Below are 16,353 nucleotides of genomic sequence, written 5' to 3'. Positions count from 1 at the left end.
ACCCCCACGCGGCCAATGAGCAGCGAGTTTCTCTGATGTGGGCGAGGGGCTCTTGCTGGTCATGTGACACCTCTGCCATCCACAACATGGCTTCCGCCAACCTGCGCCTGTCAGGAGAGAGCGCTGCATCGTGCGTGATGACGTACTTTTCCCGCCATTGGCGTACCGCTGGCTGCACTGAGTTCTTCCTTGTGGCAACGTGATGGAGCTTATTACCGGCACCGTGCCCGGTCTGGGTGACTGGCTCAGCGCCCCTCTCAGCTTGGTGCAGGGCCTGTTCGGTGAGTGAACTCTCCTCGGGCTGGGCTCTCAGACTTCTCAATAACTATGTTATTTATATGTAGCTTACAGTGTACTCAGTGCTGTTGCAAACATGACTCATAGTGCGGGGGTGCTCAACTCCAGTCTTCAAGCCCCTCCCTCAACAGGACAGGTTTTCAGGATGGCACAGGTGGTGCAGTCGAAGACTGAGCCTCTGAGCCACCTGTGATGAAGCAGTGTTCTCCTGAAAACCTGACCTGTTGGGGGGCTTGAGGACTGGAGTTGAGCACCCCTGCTGTAGAGCTGACATTCTAATTGTGGTCGTGCCTGAGGGACAAGCAAGGAGATAGTGACTTGCAAGCTCACAAGGAGCTGAAACTGGGATTTGACCCCGGCTCCCCTGATTCGAACTCAGTTTCATTGTTTTCAGTCAGCGTCTTTACTCCCTGAGCTGCTCCTTCAGCCCAAATAGCACAAGTCCCTGCATGTGTCTGCGGCTCCACTTATCCGTGTTGGAGCTCTCCTTCCCAAGCATGCAAGATGGGCTGGGCACTTTGGGAGATAAATTGACCTGTTTTCCATTAAAAAAATTTTTTTTTTAAATAATAATTGTAAAAACATTCCCCTAAACAACTCTAGAAAAAAGCCAGAAATAAAAGTATTGCACATGTTACATGGATAGTATAGGTTCTAGTGTAACACAGCTATTCATCCCCCCCTTGTTCTTTTATACTGTATGTATAGTAAGCAGTGGTCTTCGTACCTGAACCATGTTAATTTCAGTTCCCGGGGAAGCTCTGGTTCCTGAGATGCGTACTGGGGACGCTTCTGCTGTTACTGTCCCCTCCAGGGGAAAGAAAATGGAGGTTTAAATATCCTGTGTCCTCTAGGGCCAATAGGAGACTACAAGCTCATCCATCGCAGTTTCCTATTGGCCTGCGTCACATCGGGTTTTAAAACCTACATGAAGCACCGCCGCAGCACCTTCTATGGTAACTATCTCTGGAGCAGGACGTCTGGCTGGCCTTGATGCACATGTTGATTTATTGCCCTAGTGTAGTTAAAGCAGAACATGATAGATATATTATATTGTATATTTTTGTTGTTGTTTTGAAGCTGGGGGTCTCTGGAGCTGAACCGTGTTAATTTCAGCTCCGGGACCCCCTGCTTCCTGAGATGCTGACACCCCCTTCCGAGGTTAATATCTCTGCTCCGTTTAAACGTCCTGTGTCACGTGGGCCAATAGGAATCCGCATGGGATGACGTCACAGATTCCTATTGGCCTGCGGGACATTTAAGCTGCCATTGTTAGCCCCAACTAGCCCAGCCAGAAACAGTGTGTCCCCGAGCTGAAATTAATGCGTTTCAGCTCCAGAGTTCCCCTGCTTCAAACTTATTTAAAATAAGTATCACCAGGAGTGCGGCTTTAATAGGAATCTTTAATACTTGTTTCTTTAATTGACTATACTTGCCTGCTCTGTTCCTAAAAGAAAGGGGGTTTCTAGGGTGGGCTTGCTTAGAAGCCCGTGCAATACTTTGGTTTTGTTCATATATCTGACCTGGGGAATTGTTCTGTTGTAGCTCAGAATGGACCAAATCAGGAGTGGGAGAAGAAGGTCACAGAATGTTTCCACGAGAAGCTAAGAGCAAACAATTCTACTGCCTGGGTAACCACTATCTTTATCTATTTGCACTTGGTTTGGGCAACGGGTAAAGCACTATACCCCATCTTGAAGAGTTTGTTAATTTGTTGGTGTTCAAACCATAGGAAAGGGGCTAGCCCAGGAGAGCTGGATGGACATTGATGGTGCCCTCGTGTGTGTTTGTGTCCTTAAATAGCTATGGCCAGCAAATCACTTGATAGCATATATGCAGTGACCTTTACAAAAGGATAATTTATATATTAAAAACGTTTATTGGAAATAAAGGCCAACACACACACACAAGGACATGGGTGCAGTGGTTACCCTGTCCACAAAGGCGAGCTGCTGCGTGTAGATCAGTCAGTAAATAAATGTGTTGGTACAACTAGACACGGATAAGGATAGCGTGTTTGTTCTCTAGGCCATGTCTAGTAGTTAGCAGAGTGATTGCAGACTGCTCTCTAACTCTGTCTTGGGGTAAAAGTATTTCTATCCAGTGGGTCCTGCTAAGCTACATGGTCATTACCTTGGGGACCCAGAAAAGGACTTTGCAGTTGGCCCTTGGTGCACCATTGACTCGGGCTGAGTTGTTATCTGGTTATCATCCCAGGTCCCTTGTCTAAACGATGTCCCCCTGCACTACCTGAAACCGAACAGCCTGGTGAAATTTCGTTGCATGGTACAGGATATGTTTGATCCGGAATTTTACATGGGCGTCTATGAAACGGTTGACCTAAATACCAAATCCAGAGTAAGTAACGACTCACTCGGCAGTCTTCTCTTATTTAAAATGTTGGCTTTGTTACTTGGGTGTCTGCCAGGTCCCCCTTGCTGCTTTCTGTCCCTGCTATGTATCCTCCTGGGTGAGAGTATTTTGATGCTTTTCTGTAGTGTATGTTAAGAGTTATTTCCAACTCTTTCTCTTTGCAGGTTCTGCATTTTGGTAAATACCGCGATGTGGCAGAATGTTCGGTGAGTTTCCGCAATGTACCATCGTCGCACTGCACTCATCCACTTGGATCTCTTGTAATCTTGCTCTCTGTTGGAATTGGTGCTTGTTTTTCATGCTGTTCTGTGTGCTTGTATAAAGTTACCAGTTGTAGAAACGGTGTATTTCATGGCAGAGAAGAACCGTTTGAACCTTATCTCGGAGGGAGCGCCTTCTGATTCTCAGGACACAGGAGCCCTCATGTTTCATCTTATCATGGGTTCTTTTCTCCCCACACAACAGAAATGAAATAAAAACACAATGTGGTGTATGTGTCAAAACCAGGACATTGTGCACAGTTACAATCATATCAAAGCATTTCACTCCAACCCCCAACCCCTTCTCCCCTAATTAAAGGCTTACTTGCTGCATGTACAAAATTTACGTAAAATATAGAGTCCACACATGCAATCTTTCTGGACTTGGAACTCTGTGGATGACAATGCAGAAATTCTTACAAAAACTAATTTCAAACCAGTGGCAACAAGTAATGCTATGATAATGCCTAGAAAGACCTTCTTGTGTAGCGAGTAAGTGGACTGCAAAGGAGACGGTAGGTTATAAATGCAGGGAGGACACAAAGTAACAATTGATAAGTACGTTCACATGAGCATGTGCGCAGTTGAACAGTGCAATTTTGCTTACGAGCAGCTCATTTGTTGCATTTGTGGCTGCTGAGGGATGTGTGCAGTTGTTCCCGTTCACAAATATTTGTGCAAATTAAAGGAGCAGTCCCGCTTGGTCTGTTTTTGATTTTATATTTTTACATGGATGGGAAGCAGGGGGCCTTCAGTGCTGAACCCCACTAATTTCAGCTTTAGGGGAACCTCTTGCTTCCTGACACCAGGGAAGGTGCTCCCAGTATGAATCCTCCAGGGGAAACAAAAAATGGAGATTAAAATCTGCGTCACACGGGCCTATAGGAAGATACAACATCCCTTGGGGCCGTATGACGTAGGGTTTTTAACCCTCCATGAAGAGCCAGCAGTATCTTCTCTTGAACTTGATGGTCCCCAGACCTGAAATAAACGCAGTTCAGCTCAGTCAATTTTGCCATTTTTATGACATTTTAGGATTGCGAATGTGCAAAATTCTACTGTACACGAAGGTTTTTCACGTTTCCACTGCTGTGGAAGCTAGCAATGCGTTGAGACTGTTTTTCATTGGGTATTAGCCTAAACATGAGCTATTTATAGGATCCGTGGAGAACTGGATCCTTTGTGAATGGAGACAATACATCAACGTAACACCTTTTTTATTCTATTTGTGTTTTCCCTCCATAGCCTCAACAAGAAGTGGATTTAGACTCTGGTAAAACAGTCACTGCCGAGAGACAGACATTCTATTGTGTGCCGGTGCCGGGAGAGTCCACGTGGGTGAAGGAAATATCCTTTTGATGGAACCTCCCCTACTCGTGGCCTTGTCTGCAGTGTATTAGTGCGGTGATTGGAGTTAAGGACTTGCTCCTTTTTACCAACCACCCTTCCTACTGCTACTGTGTGTTATTTAGGGGCAGGCAACACACTAAATTAGCAGTTGAGGAATGTCCTGTGGAATGGGCTACTTGAAGTTCTCTTCTTTAAGGAGGTGGAAGATTTGAACGTGTCAGAGCTACCCAGCATCGTTGTACAAATCACCATGTTACTTAACTTTCTTTACTAATCCATCCACCAGAAACCCACAGTACTCAATGAGCGCCTTACCTGCAAGCAGCTGGTGCTGTGCGTTTCTTGGCACTGTTGTTGGTCGCTCTGGCAGAGACGTCTGGTGGTTTGGACCATTCTTTTCAATATTGTATTGGGCAAAGAGGTGACCATTTGTAACCTCCTCATGGCCTGGAATGGAGATTAGCTGAAGTGCTGGAAGCCCAAAGTTTCTGTTGCTGGTCACTTGATCCTTAATCTCTATCCACGCCTACGCCAGCTCAAGCCAGGCCAGAGTGTGCCCTTCTACATCCTACACCACGAGCCGTCAGAAGAGAAGCTACGAGGAAGATGAGGACATGGGTCCACGAAAGGAGCAGAACACAGGTACAATTCCATGATCATTTTTCTCATCTAGTGTTGAGGTGCGCGCAGAGCTGGGCGGGGGCGATACTTCAGGCCCATTGAGCTTAGAGAGAGTGTCTTGCATGACGACCTCTTTAGTACCAGGTACACCTGCTTTAAAAGCCATAATTGTGCCAATGGGCTACTCCAGACTGCTGGGTGTACCATTCGTTTGCTGCATTGCCCCATATTGTAAAACGAAGGAATGTCCCGTGATGGCCAAATGCACAAACTGATGTGACTTGGCTCAGAAATTGGTCAGGGCTTGGGCTGCTTTTCCAAAGATCAGAGCTTTGTTAAGGGGGAGACTCCCGGGCATCCACCCAATTGAGTGATTATTTTCCATGTAAATGCAGTTAACACGAGTTGGTAGGATGCCAGCAAACCTGGCAGTGATGGAGCTTGAAATGGCATTTAGGGAAAGATTTTAGATTCCGTTTCTCCAGACATTCTCTCCCCTCCCCCCCCCATAAACAAACATGAGTCGTTCATAGATTTTATAATTCATTTTATAAACTTTCTTGGCCCCACAAATATCATCTTGGGGCTAAAGAAAAAATCATGACCTGATTTACATGTATTTAAAAAAATCCTGTCTCCCTGACCCTCGAGGGTGATAATAGACGGCAGCGTGACATCGCTCGCGCTGTGCGAGATGTGCGCAGAAACCGCTGTAGTATTACACGTCCCAGAGCTGTGTTTCTTGCCAATGAAGGTGAATCCCATGCTTGTGGTGAGCCAAAGAGATTGGAGACCGAAGCCCCAGCCGCAGTTAAGCATCACGGCGAGACAAACTGTACCCCGTCGCTCGACCTGAACTTCCCCCTGCCCGGCGAGAAGGGGCCGGCCTGCCTTGTGAAGGTAACACACAGCACTTTGTCTGAACTCCTGTCTCGCACCTTCCGAGGACACCTGAGTATTGCCTTGTGCAGTACTGCCGAACGTGCATTTGTGTGGATCCCATTCAATTACTCTGGGGGGGATGTTCCTGCAGGTAACCATTCAATTTCCTTAATAACTGGAGGCAAAGAAGAAGGGGGGGGGGGGGGGGGCGTGCTGGTCCTTTCTTCCATGAAGAGAAGGGAGAGGGAGTATGATACCTTTTTATTGGACCAATAAGTAGTTAATCTGTTAGAAACTTTCGAACCTCTCTGGGTCCTTCATTGGGACTGAGCCACCTGTGCTGAAGCAGGGATATCCTTTAAAACCTAACTTGTTGGCCACTCCTGGTCTACCACCTACAACACTTGGTTCTTGCTCTGCTTGTACTTTCACTTTCCTGCCACTATGTGTCACTAGGTGTTTATGTATAATTCCCCTTCCACACACTAAATATCCCTGTGTCCACCTCCTTGCTCCCCCGTGGACAACAACTACATGCTACATCTGGATTTCAGCCTCTTATTGGGAGGGGGTGTTTCATGTGCTGACACGAGCTTCAACTTATTAAGACCCGACCTTTGTTAATGTGGCAGCTGGGGTCGGATCCATTCCATCATTGCATGTTCATACTTTAGGGTCCTGGGATCTGGCTTTGAAACCCCTAATCTTTGCCCCTCGGAATTTTAAGGAAGACAAATCGGATGTGGTATTAAGCAACAGTAATGATGTACTTGGCAAAGCTTTATGACCCTGTTGCTTAAAGTAACCTGTTTCTAAAAACACAGAAGTACTGTAAATGGAATACCGATTTGCGACAACGGTTGTCTTGGCGCCCTGAATTTGTCTCCTCAATAGGACGTAGGGATCACTTCCTGGGAGTTAAGGAGAGTTAGCTTTGCTGTACTCTTCTGTTTAAGAAATCCCATTAACATGTATTCTATATGCCAAGACGTCTTCCCCGTGGTGGGGAAAGGTTTAGCTGGATGTTTCCACGGCATGGTTAAGAGGCCCCCGCAGCATGTTAAAATTGGGGTCTCACACTGAAGTAGGGTCTCCAGGTACTATTAATTTGCAGTATAAAAGTGGAACCATCCTAGTTTGTTTCGGTTGATGACATAACACGGGGGGTTATAGAAAAGCCCACATACTTTAGTAATTGCTTTGCGTGTTTTTGAGAGTACGGTCTGTTCTGCTTCCCATGCCTCTGCCCATTCTTTCCTTGTGACAGGTCTATGAGAACTGGGACAGTTTTAAAGTGAACGATGTTCTCGAGGTGTATGGTATCTTGTCGGTGGAACCTGTTTTGAGTACGAGGAACGAGGAGAGGTGAGATGCTGACATGGTAACGCATGGGCTGTGATTACATTTTGCCTGCCTTTCTCCAACCGCTCGAATCTTAGTAAATTAAATGGTGTAGAAGCTGGTAGGAAAGTTAAGGAATGATGGGCCATCCAACATGTGCCACATGGAAGCAGGCACACTTTATTCTCCAATCCAGGATACAGCTGCTTCCAAGCAAGTGATACCTCCTGAGGGGGCTCTGTAACCTGCAATTAACTAAATGCAAAGATCATATTAACAATAAGGTGTGTGTGTGTGTGTGTGTGTGTGTGTGTGTGTGTTACATTCTCCCTAACCAGGTGATCACTATGAGACCAGTCTTGAATCTCACAGCTACATTTTTCTTAGCTGAAGATTCTGAGCTTCAATCACTGGCTGAAACAGGTACACCTGCTTTTAATAGGTACAGATTCAGCAGTAGAAAGGCAGTGAGCACTCATAGATTGAATAAAAGTGTCTTTATTGAGGTTATATCTTCCTATGCGTTTCGGGGCCCGCTTTCTACTTTTGAATCTGCTCCAAAACGGGATCTATTGCAGGACCAGACCCCAGGCAGCATTTGGTGCACCAACATTATCTATTCCGGTACTAAGAGTGGACGCTCTTACCAATTTTTCTGTAAGTTTAATAAGTACCGTACCTGCTAACTAGGTGCAGTTGGACGGTGTGTAATGACTCTTCCACTCCAGACTGAGCAGGCCTTAAAGTAGCCCATCCACTAATCCTATTTGGGGGGTGAGGGGGGGTTATTGCTCTGGGATTTGAAGCTCCGGATCTCACACCCACAGGCATTGCTGATGTAAATGTATTGGTTTGCGTATATAAACCTCCTTGTCTTGGCGCTGCGCAGGGATAACGTCTCGTCTCTGCTGGATCCCTCGGAGAGCATGGACACCGCTGAGGAGCAGCGTGTACACAGCCCCCCGGCCTCGCTCGTGCCCAGAATTCACGCCGTCTTCACGCAGAAACTGCAGCACATCAACCCTCTGCTGCCAGCTGTCCTCCGGGAGACCGGGGAGGGCAAACTCTGTGAGTAAGAGCGGTGTTCATGTCTAACTCCTCTCCGTAAAAAGTCTTTATCTTACTGATTTGAACCCCGTCATCTCACCACCTGATCTTTACAAAGAAGTAATAACGTTTATATGCAGACGCCGAGTATTATTACCCCAGTGCACTGGTAAATCTCACCACGAAAAAAAAGCGAAGCGTTGGCACTTTGGCTTTTGATAACATATATTTATTTATTATTTAGGCCTTTTTATTTCATTTTTCAGGCGAGCGTGTCAACCATAACATTTCGGGGCTCAGCTCGTCCCTTTATTGGGGTGTGCGGGTGCTTCGTTTTCACTAAAAACATCTGCGTAGAAGCATCCCGAACATGCTGTTAAACGCCTGGGATTGCTATATTATGGTGCAAGAATCTGTGGCAGCAATAGGATAACGTTGTGTGAACGATGCTGTCTCTGCTATGCGGTGGTGCCCCTTTTTGGCAGAGGACGGTTCAAAGCTAGAACTTTGCAGGCCTCCTCCTTTACATGCCAGACCTGCAGCGGGTTCAGCGGAACGCGCATGGTTTTCTTTTCTTCACCTCTCTCCCTCCGTCTCTCCAGTTGTTTCCAGCTTCATGTCGGAGCTGTCGTCTGTAAGGGCCGAGCTGCTTGGTTTTCTCACTCACGTGCTGCTTGGGGACGGCCTGGCAGCAGAATACCTGATACTGCACCTCCTCTCCACCGTGTAAGTGCAACAAACCGTGCACACTAGAAGTGACTGCGCGGCGGTGTGATTTTGGTGTCGCTGGAGGCATTAAATGCCTGTCTTTGAAGATTGATGGCGAGTAAGGATTTAGAGATCTGTATATCGGGCTAATTGTTTCATAACACTAAGCCCAACTATTATTTAGTATCCCTCCGCTGGTGCCTGCATTGAACGTACTTAATGCAGCTTTCCCGGGCAGGCGAGCTCGATGCCAGTTCATACCCATTAGCTTAATGGTGCGTTACAAGGTAGAAACTGACACAGAACACAGACGCGCCAGGTATTTTTTTGCGTTGGTTAACCTGCATGCAGAATTATGTGGAATAGGTATAAAATCACTTTTATATTCATTAGGACAGCTGATAACGAAGGAAACTTGAAGCAAGTCGGACGTGCTGGGATTTTATAGCTAGGTGAATTTAAGGGAATAGGGAGGTTGTGGCAATGCAGGATAGCCTCCAGTCCTCAAGGGCTACCAACAGGTTAGGTAATCACTGCTTCAGCATAGATGGCTCAGTCAAGGACTCAGCCACCTGTGCTGAAGCTGGGATATGTGCAAAACATGACCTGTTGGTGGCCCTTGAGGACTGAAATTGCCCACCCCTGCTCTATTCTGATGCATTGTTACGGCCGCGGCATGGACCACGTGTTGCTGTGAGTGCCAGTACCAGCGTCTTTGTAAACACAACCCCTCCGAGCCTTCCTGCTGATGAAGAGGAGTTTGTAAGATATTTAATGTTCTTCTGACGGTGCCTCTGTTTCCCCCAACAGGTACGCGCGGAGGGACGTGCTTCCCCTGGGAAAGTTCACGCTGAACCTCAGCGGCTGCCCCAGAAACGGCGCCTTTACAGAGCATCTCTATCCCGTCCTGCAGCGACTGGTACCGGCGGTAAGACTGGCTGTGATTTTGGGTTCTGGCACATCTCGCTTGCACTCAGAGTTAACACTGTGTTTGCCAATGGAAATGGAACCTAAGCGTATGCAGCATCTTCTAGCTGAGGCCTTATTGCGGCTCGGCCTTGTTACCTGTAATGTGGTTAGTGGAACAGTGCGCGATTGTAACGCTCCTGTCCTTCCTCTGCACAGTCCCATTACCTGCGCATGACCATAGAGAACATGAACAGCCTGCGCTTCATTCCCCACAAGGATTATGCTGCAAACCGCCTGGTGAGCGGCCTCCTGCAGCTCGCGCCCCACACCTCCCTGCTGGTGGATGAGACTCTGCTGGAGCAGGGGCAGCTCGATACGACAGGTGGGCACCGAGCATCCTCTTCACCACCGGTGTCATGTGTCACAAACAGCCGGTTACGTCTGAGCCAGGATTCTGCATGTTCCATGGCAAATAGACATGTCTGGGAGCCTTGTACAAGTTGAGACTTTGCGTGTCTGACATCTGTTTTATGGCTTGGCCCTTCCAGCCTTAATGGCTTTTTGTCAGCCGACTTTTTTTTAATGCCATATCTAATGACGTTGCCCCCTTTTGTGTAGGGCGCGTGTTACCTTGAGCAGGTATGGGGTGGGCATGGTGACTGCTGTAATGTGGTTAATCTCTCGCTGCCTCACCTTGACGGCCTGTGTGTTTAAAGGATAAGGGAATACACAGTATAAAACACACATTGTGCGGAACTTCTTCCCTTAGAATGTACAAGTGCAATACTGAAATTGTGTGTGTTTATTTTATCTTAAACTGAGCACCAAGAGGAAAAACCTAGTCCTAGTAGTTTCATTGTGGGGATTTTACAGCGGTCTGAAGATCCATACATTGGTGACACTAGCTGGGTTAATTTTATAATGTAGGAAAAAGATGGGGACACACAAGTACATATGCGACAATGCTAAAGTTTACTGCAAACCGTAGCATTTTCACTAAAGTACTTGTGTGCTGCCATCATTTGATTTATTCCCTTCCTACATGACTCTATTATAGGCCTCCCATTTAGAACATAAGGGCATCGATTGGCTAGTTTCCACCAAAGTCTTTTCTCTCTTTTAGCTCATATTGGCATTGGGCGTGCCTGTGTATATCTTGAGTTAATTTTATATTGTTTCCCATAAATGAGTTTGTTTTTAAGTCCCTTGCCTGCAAATCATTGCACGTCTTTATTCGTGAAAAATATCAGTGGCGCTCGTTGCCAGTGATAGAAGTGACGTTAAGAAGAATCCCTGAGTTAAAGGATCCTTGTGCATAAACCGTAATAATATATGAAGTGACAGATAAAGTGCAATAAAGGTGTTCGTCAATAAGAACACGTGATCGATCAGTACAGATATTCATAATAAGTGATATACAAATAAAACAAGTGCACTCGTGTGACTAGTGCAATATAAATAAAAAGGTTTACTCCACCACTCAGACCCTGAAACCAGATATTCCAAAATATCTTCGTCTCTGTCTGTCTGTCTGTGTGGAAACCACTTCTTTATTAGGTCTGAGCACAACCTGGTGGCAGAAACCTCTTCTGTGTTGTGGTCCAAGCACTGGAGCCCCCTACGGCCTATCCTTGGATGGCTATCCTTTGTTCAGTTACCTCTCCCCCTCCTCTCTCATAGGAGTGCACAATGTGACAGCTCTGGGTAACCTGATAACTTGGCAGAAGGTGGATTACAACTTCAGTTACCATCAGATGGAATTCCCCTGCAATATTAATGTCCTTGTCGCCTCTGAGGCCCGATCTCTTCTCCCGGTAAGTAAAGAGCTATCCTTGCTTGGCCTTGATCCTCGTGTGCTGCAGTGCGGCGTCGAGAAGGTTTATTACAGGGGTGGGCAACAGGTCAGGTTTTCAGGATATCCCTGCTTCAGAACAGGTGACTCAGTCACTGTGTGACCTGTGCTGAAGCAGGGATATCCTGACCTGCTTGTGGCCCTTGAGGCCTGGAGTTGTCCACCCCTAGTGTAGAGAGTAAATAGTGAAGTAAGTTCCCATGGGACCACGTTACTGTGATACTGTGTTGCCGCAGCTAGTTGTTGCTCTGACCTTGCTATCCTATACTCTGTTGCAAAATATTCAAACAAATATAATGAATACAAGTGCATTTGGGGCACTTGCGTAAACGTTAGCTCCGTGGGTCCCCTGTACTTCCAACATGTCAGCATTGCAGAGCCACGGTGCTGTGTGTAAATTTATAACCTGAGTGGCGAAAGTGCCGATCGGGGCATGATTGTAGTTGAATAAATAACCCTCCGTCTGTAGCCATGGCAGACCCCTTGAATATGTTAGGACTGTTGTGATGAGGTGGGATTAGACAGTTAGCACGGTGTTGGTAAATGGTGGGTAGCAGTGTTGAAGGACAGTGAAGCAGGGGAGCCTGGTTCAATTCCCAGTGTCTGCTCCTTGTCAAGTCACTTTATCTCCCTGTGCCTCAGGCACCAATAAATATATTGTAAGCTCATCTGGGCAGGGAGTGTTAGGAACTTTTACAATGTAACATGCTGCGTCCCACACACTATACTGTAATTATGAATCGCTTTGAGTCCCAGTGGGAGAAGAACTATATGATATAAAGTTATTATCCTTTTGTCCATGTGGTTAAGACCAAAGGAGTAGGCAGTGTGATTTCTTTCACTGGACAAATAATTGATTTATTACAAGCTTTCAACCCTCTCCGGGTTCTTTATCGGGTAACCTTATTAGGAAGAGTAAACGCTTCTCAGGAAGACTGCACTGGTCTGCAGGACTCTCTCCCATTGAGTGAGTGTTTGCATCAGATCCCCTCGTCGTTAAGTGTGTGTTGGCATTGTGTGTTTCCACAGTCAGACTGCCAAGTCCATTTGCAGCCGCAGCTGGTACCTCCCAATATGGAGCAGTACATGGGTGCGCTGCTCGCCGCATCTCTGCCCTCGCTGCTCAACAAGTTCCGCGTCTACTTGAGTCTGCTGCGATTTCTGGATTACAGCATCTCGGAAGAGGTCACCAAGGTAGGAACACTTGACTGAGAGGAGGCTCTAGGTATATTGGGAAGAGCCTTAGGCTAAGGATCCGTTGCACGCGTCCGCACGGCTGTCTTGCTTGCCGGCGGCGCGTGCAACTCATTGCACCGCGGTCTGAAAGAAACTTTTTTCGGAGCGGGGGGGGGGGGGGGGGGAATACCCCCGCTTCAGCTTTGCTATAGAACAATGAAAATGGTGCTGCAAAGGGCGTATGACTTAATACATAGTAGACAGACAGAACCCCTGTAGATAGCACTCTGTTTCAGTATGAATTGGTGATTTATTTAAAATAACTTTATTAATTGACAATATCGTTAAAATATTGGGGTTTAAAACAATGATTAAATGATGCCAAGTGTGGCTAACTCTATGGATAGGTGTATCCAGAGGAGTGTACAAATGGTGTATTAATGCCCAGTGTTAGGATAATTCACTGGCCCTAGTGTTCCTCATATGGAGAGAATGGGCTAGAGTTCTTATGGTGAAAGTAGCGGCTGTTTGGACCACAGATGTAGTGCCCCAGTATTGAAATACTAGTAGATGCACTAGTTGATTGGACCTGTACTTAGCTGCTTGTGTACTGCAGCTATTAGTACATTATAGACTGGAATATACAGATCTAGGTCTATGTGCACCTAATAATGAGTTGTTAACACCAGCATGTGTGGGTGGTGGTATTTAAATACAAGTGTGTAGTACTTAACACGTGTACATCCCAAGTGTGTAATAACAGGGCTAGAATAGACACTAGTATTAGTTTTTGCAATACTGGTATTACTGGAACACTAGGGCCAGTGAATTATCCTAACACTGGGCATTAATACACCATTGTACACTCCTCTGGATACACCTATCCATAGAGTTAGCCACACTTGGCATCATTTAATCATTGTTTTAAACCCCAATATTTTAACGATATTGTCAATTAATAAAGTTATTTTAAATAAATCACCAATTCATACTGAAACAGAGTGCTATCTACAGGGGTTCTGTCTGTCTACTATGTATTAATTCTCTTGTATCCCCTGGCGGCTGACGCGTCACAGCGTGTAGCAAGCCCTGCAGGGAGGAGGGACTGGGACCGGCTCGGGAGGGCACCATCACATGGTGAGTAGCGCTCACGCGGCTGCCTGCGCCACGTGTCCCAGCCCTTAGGCGCTACTAGCATGATGCACAGAAGACTCAACAGATGGTTAACATGTGCTCAATATTACTTCCTACTCCTCCGCATAGTAACCATTGCTACGTATCTGATCACAGACTCGGTTTTCTGACAAAATATACAACTTTCTATACTACTGCATGTCGGGTACCTGGGCTGCTTTCTAACAAAGAGCATTAATACAGAAACCTCTAAGTAAGACCGAGCTCATGGTGGTGACGTGGGCGCGCGCTACCGTGCGTGCCACCGCGTGCACTCCTGCAGACCCAGCGATGTGCACTAGGCCGCAGGAGATTGGGAAGGCGATCGGGGTCGTGGTGACCGCATCACGAAGCTGGTTCGCCCTCATTGGCTGAACCAGCTCACGTGACGCTGACGTCAAGCGACTGCAGCCCGAAATCACAAATTGACTCGTCTGCCCAAAATGTAGCAGCGTTGATGCGCTACAGCGCCGCATGCACTTGAGTAACTGCAATAGGAAATCAGGTAAAAGTCCCAAAAGTGCATGCACGCGCACACAGCGACGCCCCCACCATGAGTGCGGCCTAAGGAGTATGTATAGTATTCCTCCTGCTTCTTGTTATCACTTTGTTCTCTCTTCAGGCTGTTGAAGATGACTTTGTGGACATGCGCAAGAGTGACCCTCAAAGCATCAGCGCTGATGATCTGCACAGGTTGCTGGTTGTAGCCAGGTTGGTCTCTTCCCCTACCCCACTCCCCCCCCTGGCCTCTGTTCTGTCTTCTCATACAGCAGTATGGCTCTTGAGGACTGGAGTTGGCCACTCCAGTTCTAGAGCTTGTGTTCCAACTCTACGTATTACAGTACCAGTTGTAAGACATCATTTAAATTCCGTGCAGAGAGGTTACCTCTTCCCTTTTTTGAAGGTGTTGTGGGTTTTTCAATTTATGGGGTAAACCTATTCTAGAGAATGCGGGACTGCGTGCTCAAGTGACCGTTTCCTGTCCACTGGAAGCAAGCATTTCCCCTATGGAAGTATAAGAAAATATTTAGTCTGATTTATCCGAGTAAAAAAGAAAAGCAACTAAGGTAAAGGAAAGCAGAAAAGGTCTTCACCAGTTTGGTCCACAAATCATTGTGAAATTCTGCAATAAAATATCAAAACCGGTGATTTTTGGAAGTGCAAAGTCTCCTTTGTGCAGTCGCAGAAAAGCAGGCCACATTCTGCCGAACTCACCGTAATTCCATTTGCATTGAAGCCTCCTGGTCTAGAGGACTATAATTTAACGGTGTTTGCCACTGCTGCAGGAAACGTAGTCGTTCCTTACACGTTTATTTCTTTTTAAACTTTTGCTTTCGTTTCACTGCTCTATGTTTTAGACACCAAAGGATCTTCTCCTTTTTACAGGTTATTGTCCTTGAGCGTGGGTCAGACCACGCTCTCCCGGGAAAGGTGGCTGAGAGCAAAACAATTGGAGATGCAAAGAAAAAACAGACTTCAAGAACAGAAGTATGTGAATGGAAACGAAATTTAAGGACCAATGCTTTCTCTACGGACTTCATTTTCTACTATGGAGCAAGTGCACTTACAGTGGAACCCCCTGAAGGGTCATTTGGATGGTCATTTCATACCTTATGATGTTTGTGGTGTATTTGTCACACTTTTGCTGGCAGGGCCCGGAACACACTGCTTTGCCATGAAGTGATTGCAGACGTCTGTATATTTTCTCCAGGAATCTTTGCTTTTTGGCCGCAGTTCATCGGGTATTTCCCATCAATTTTATGGAACTGTTTTTGCAACTTTTGTAATCCGTGGTGGTGATGGACACAGCTGTTTGATAATAAAGGTTTAGTACTGACTAACGGAAGGTGGGGTGTTCCTTTTTGGTGTCCATTTCTTCACACCATCTCTTAGACCATGGGTGGGCAACTCTGGCCCTCAATGGCCACCCACAGGTTCCCTGGTATCAGAGATGCTTACCGGTGACGTGACCGGGTTTAAGTTTTAATCAGAGCAAAGGAAATGGCTGGCAAATCTCAGGCCAATAGGCAGCTGCAAGCTCGGTTGTAGCTTCCTACTGGATGGACATTTAAAGCCCCTTTAAAAACCAGGAAGTAATACCGGTAACTTCACCAGTAAGTGTCTTGGGAACCCAGAACCTGAAAATAGTGCTACTCAGCTGTAGGAAATCACCCTGTTCCCAATACTAGAACACAAATGGAGGTTAGTTGAGGTAGCGACTTTTTTTTATACATATACACACACGGTACTTGCAAAGTACTAGCGATAAACACTTCAATTGCTCAACAGCACACAGGCAAAAAAAAGTGCAGTTATAAGGAGGTCTCCAGTTGGAGTATTGCAGGGGCTGCCAACAGGTCAGGT

General features: G+C 46.4%; 1 protein-coding gene across 2 annotated transcripts; it reads left to right on the top strand.

The window, feature by feature from the left end:
• Window positions 1-117: 117 nt before the first annotated feature.
• Window positions 118-15,830, top strand: MCMBP (minichromosome maintenance complex binding protein). 2 transcript variants are annotated; one of them, XM_075612058.1, is made up of 17 exons: window positions 149-281; window positions 1,045-1,253; window positions 1,843-1,928; window positions 2,515-2,655; window positions 2,835-2,876; window positions 4,176-4,277; window positions 4,805-4,922; window positions 5,656-5,801; window positions 7,051-7,148; window positions 8,014-8,192; window positions 8,774-8,897; window positions 9,690-9,807; window positions 10,005-10,170; window positions 11,469-11,602; window positions 12,670-12,834; window positions 14,612-14,700; window positions 15,376-15,830. In XM_075612058.1, the coding sequence occupies exons 2-17, from the start codon at window positions 1,226-1,228 to the stop codon at window positions 15,500-15,502; spliced, it is 1,863 nt and encodes a 620-aa protein (XP_075468173.1). In that variant the 5' UTR covers window positions 149-281; window positions 1,045-1,225; the 3' UTR covers window positions 15,503-15,830. The 2 variants fall into 2 exon arrangements, with proteins under 2 accessions (XP_075468171.1, XP_075468173.1); XM_075612056.1 differs by lacking the exon at window positions 1,045-1,253 and having other exon boundaries at window positions 118-281.
• The last annotated feature ends 523 nt before the right edge of the window (window positions 15,831-16,353 follow it).

This window comes from Ascaphus truei, chromosome 8 (genome assembly GCF_040206685.1).
Source record: "Ascaphus truei isolate aAscTru1 chromosome 8, aAscTru1.hap1, whole genome shotgun sequence".
Lineage (NCBI taxonomy): Eukaryota > Metazoa > Chordata > Amphibia > Anura > Ascaphidae > Ascaphus > Ascaphus truei.
Note: the sequence above shows the minus strand (reverse complement) of the source record. Positions and strands in the feature narration are given on the sequence as shown.

Excerpts from the sequence above, each read along its gene's own strand:
- MCMBP (XM_075612056.1), top strand. The coding sequence starts at position 203 with ATGGAGCTTATTACCGGCACCGTGCCCGGTCTGGGTGACTGGCTCAGC. Across the intron at positions 4,278-4,804 it reads AGTCCACGTGGGTGAAGGAA|GCCTACGCCAGCTCAAGCCA; the intron begins ATATCCTTTTGA and ends ATCTCTATCCAC. Across the intron at positions 8,193-8,773 it reads GACCGGGGAGGGCAAACTCT|TTGTTTCCAGCTTCATGTCG; the intron begins GTGAGTAAGAGC and ends CCGTCTCTCCAG.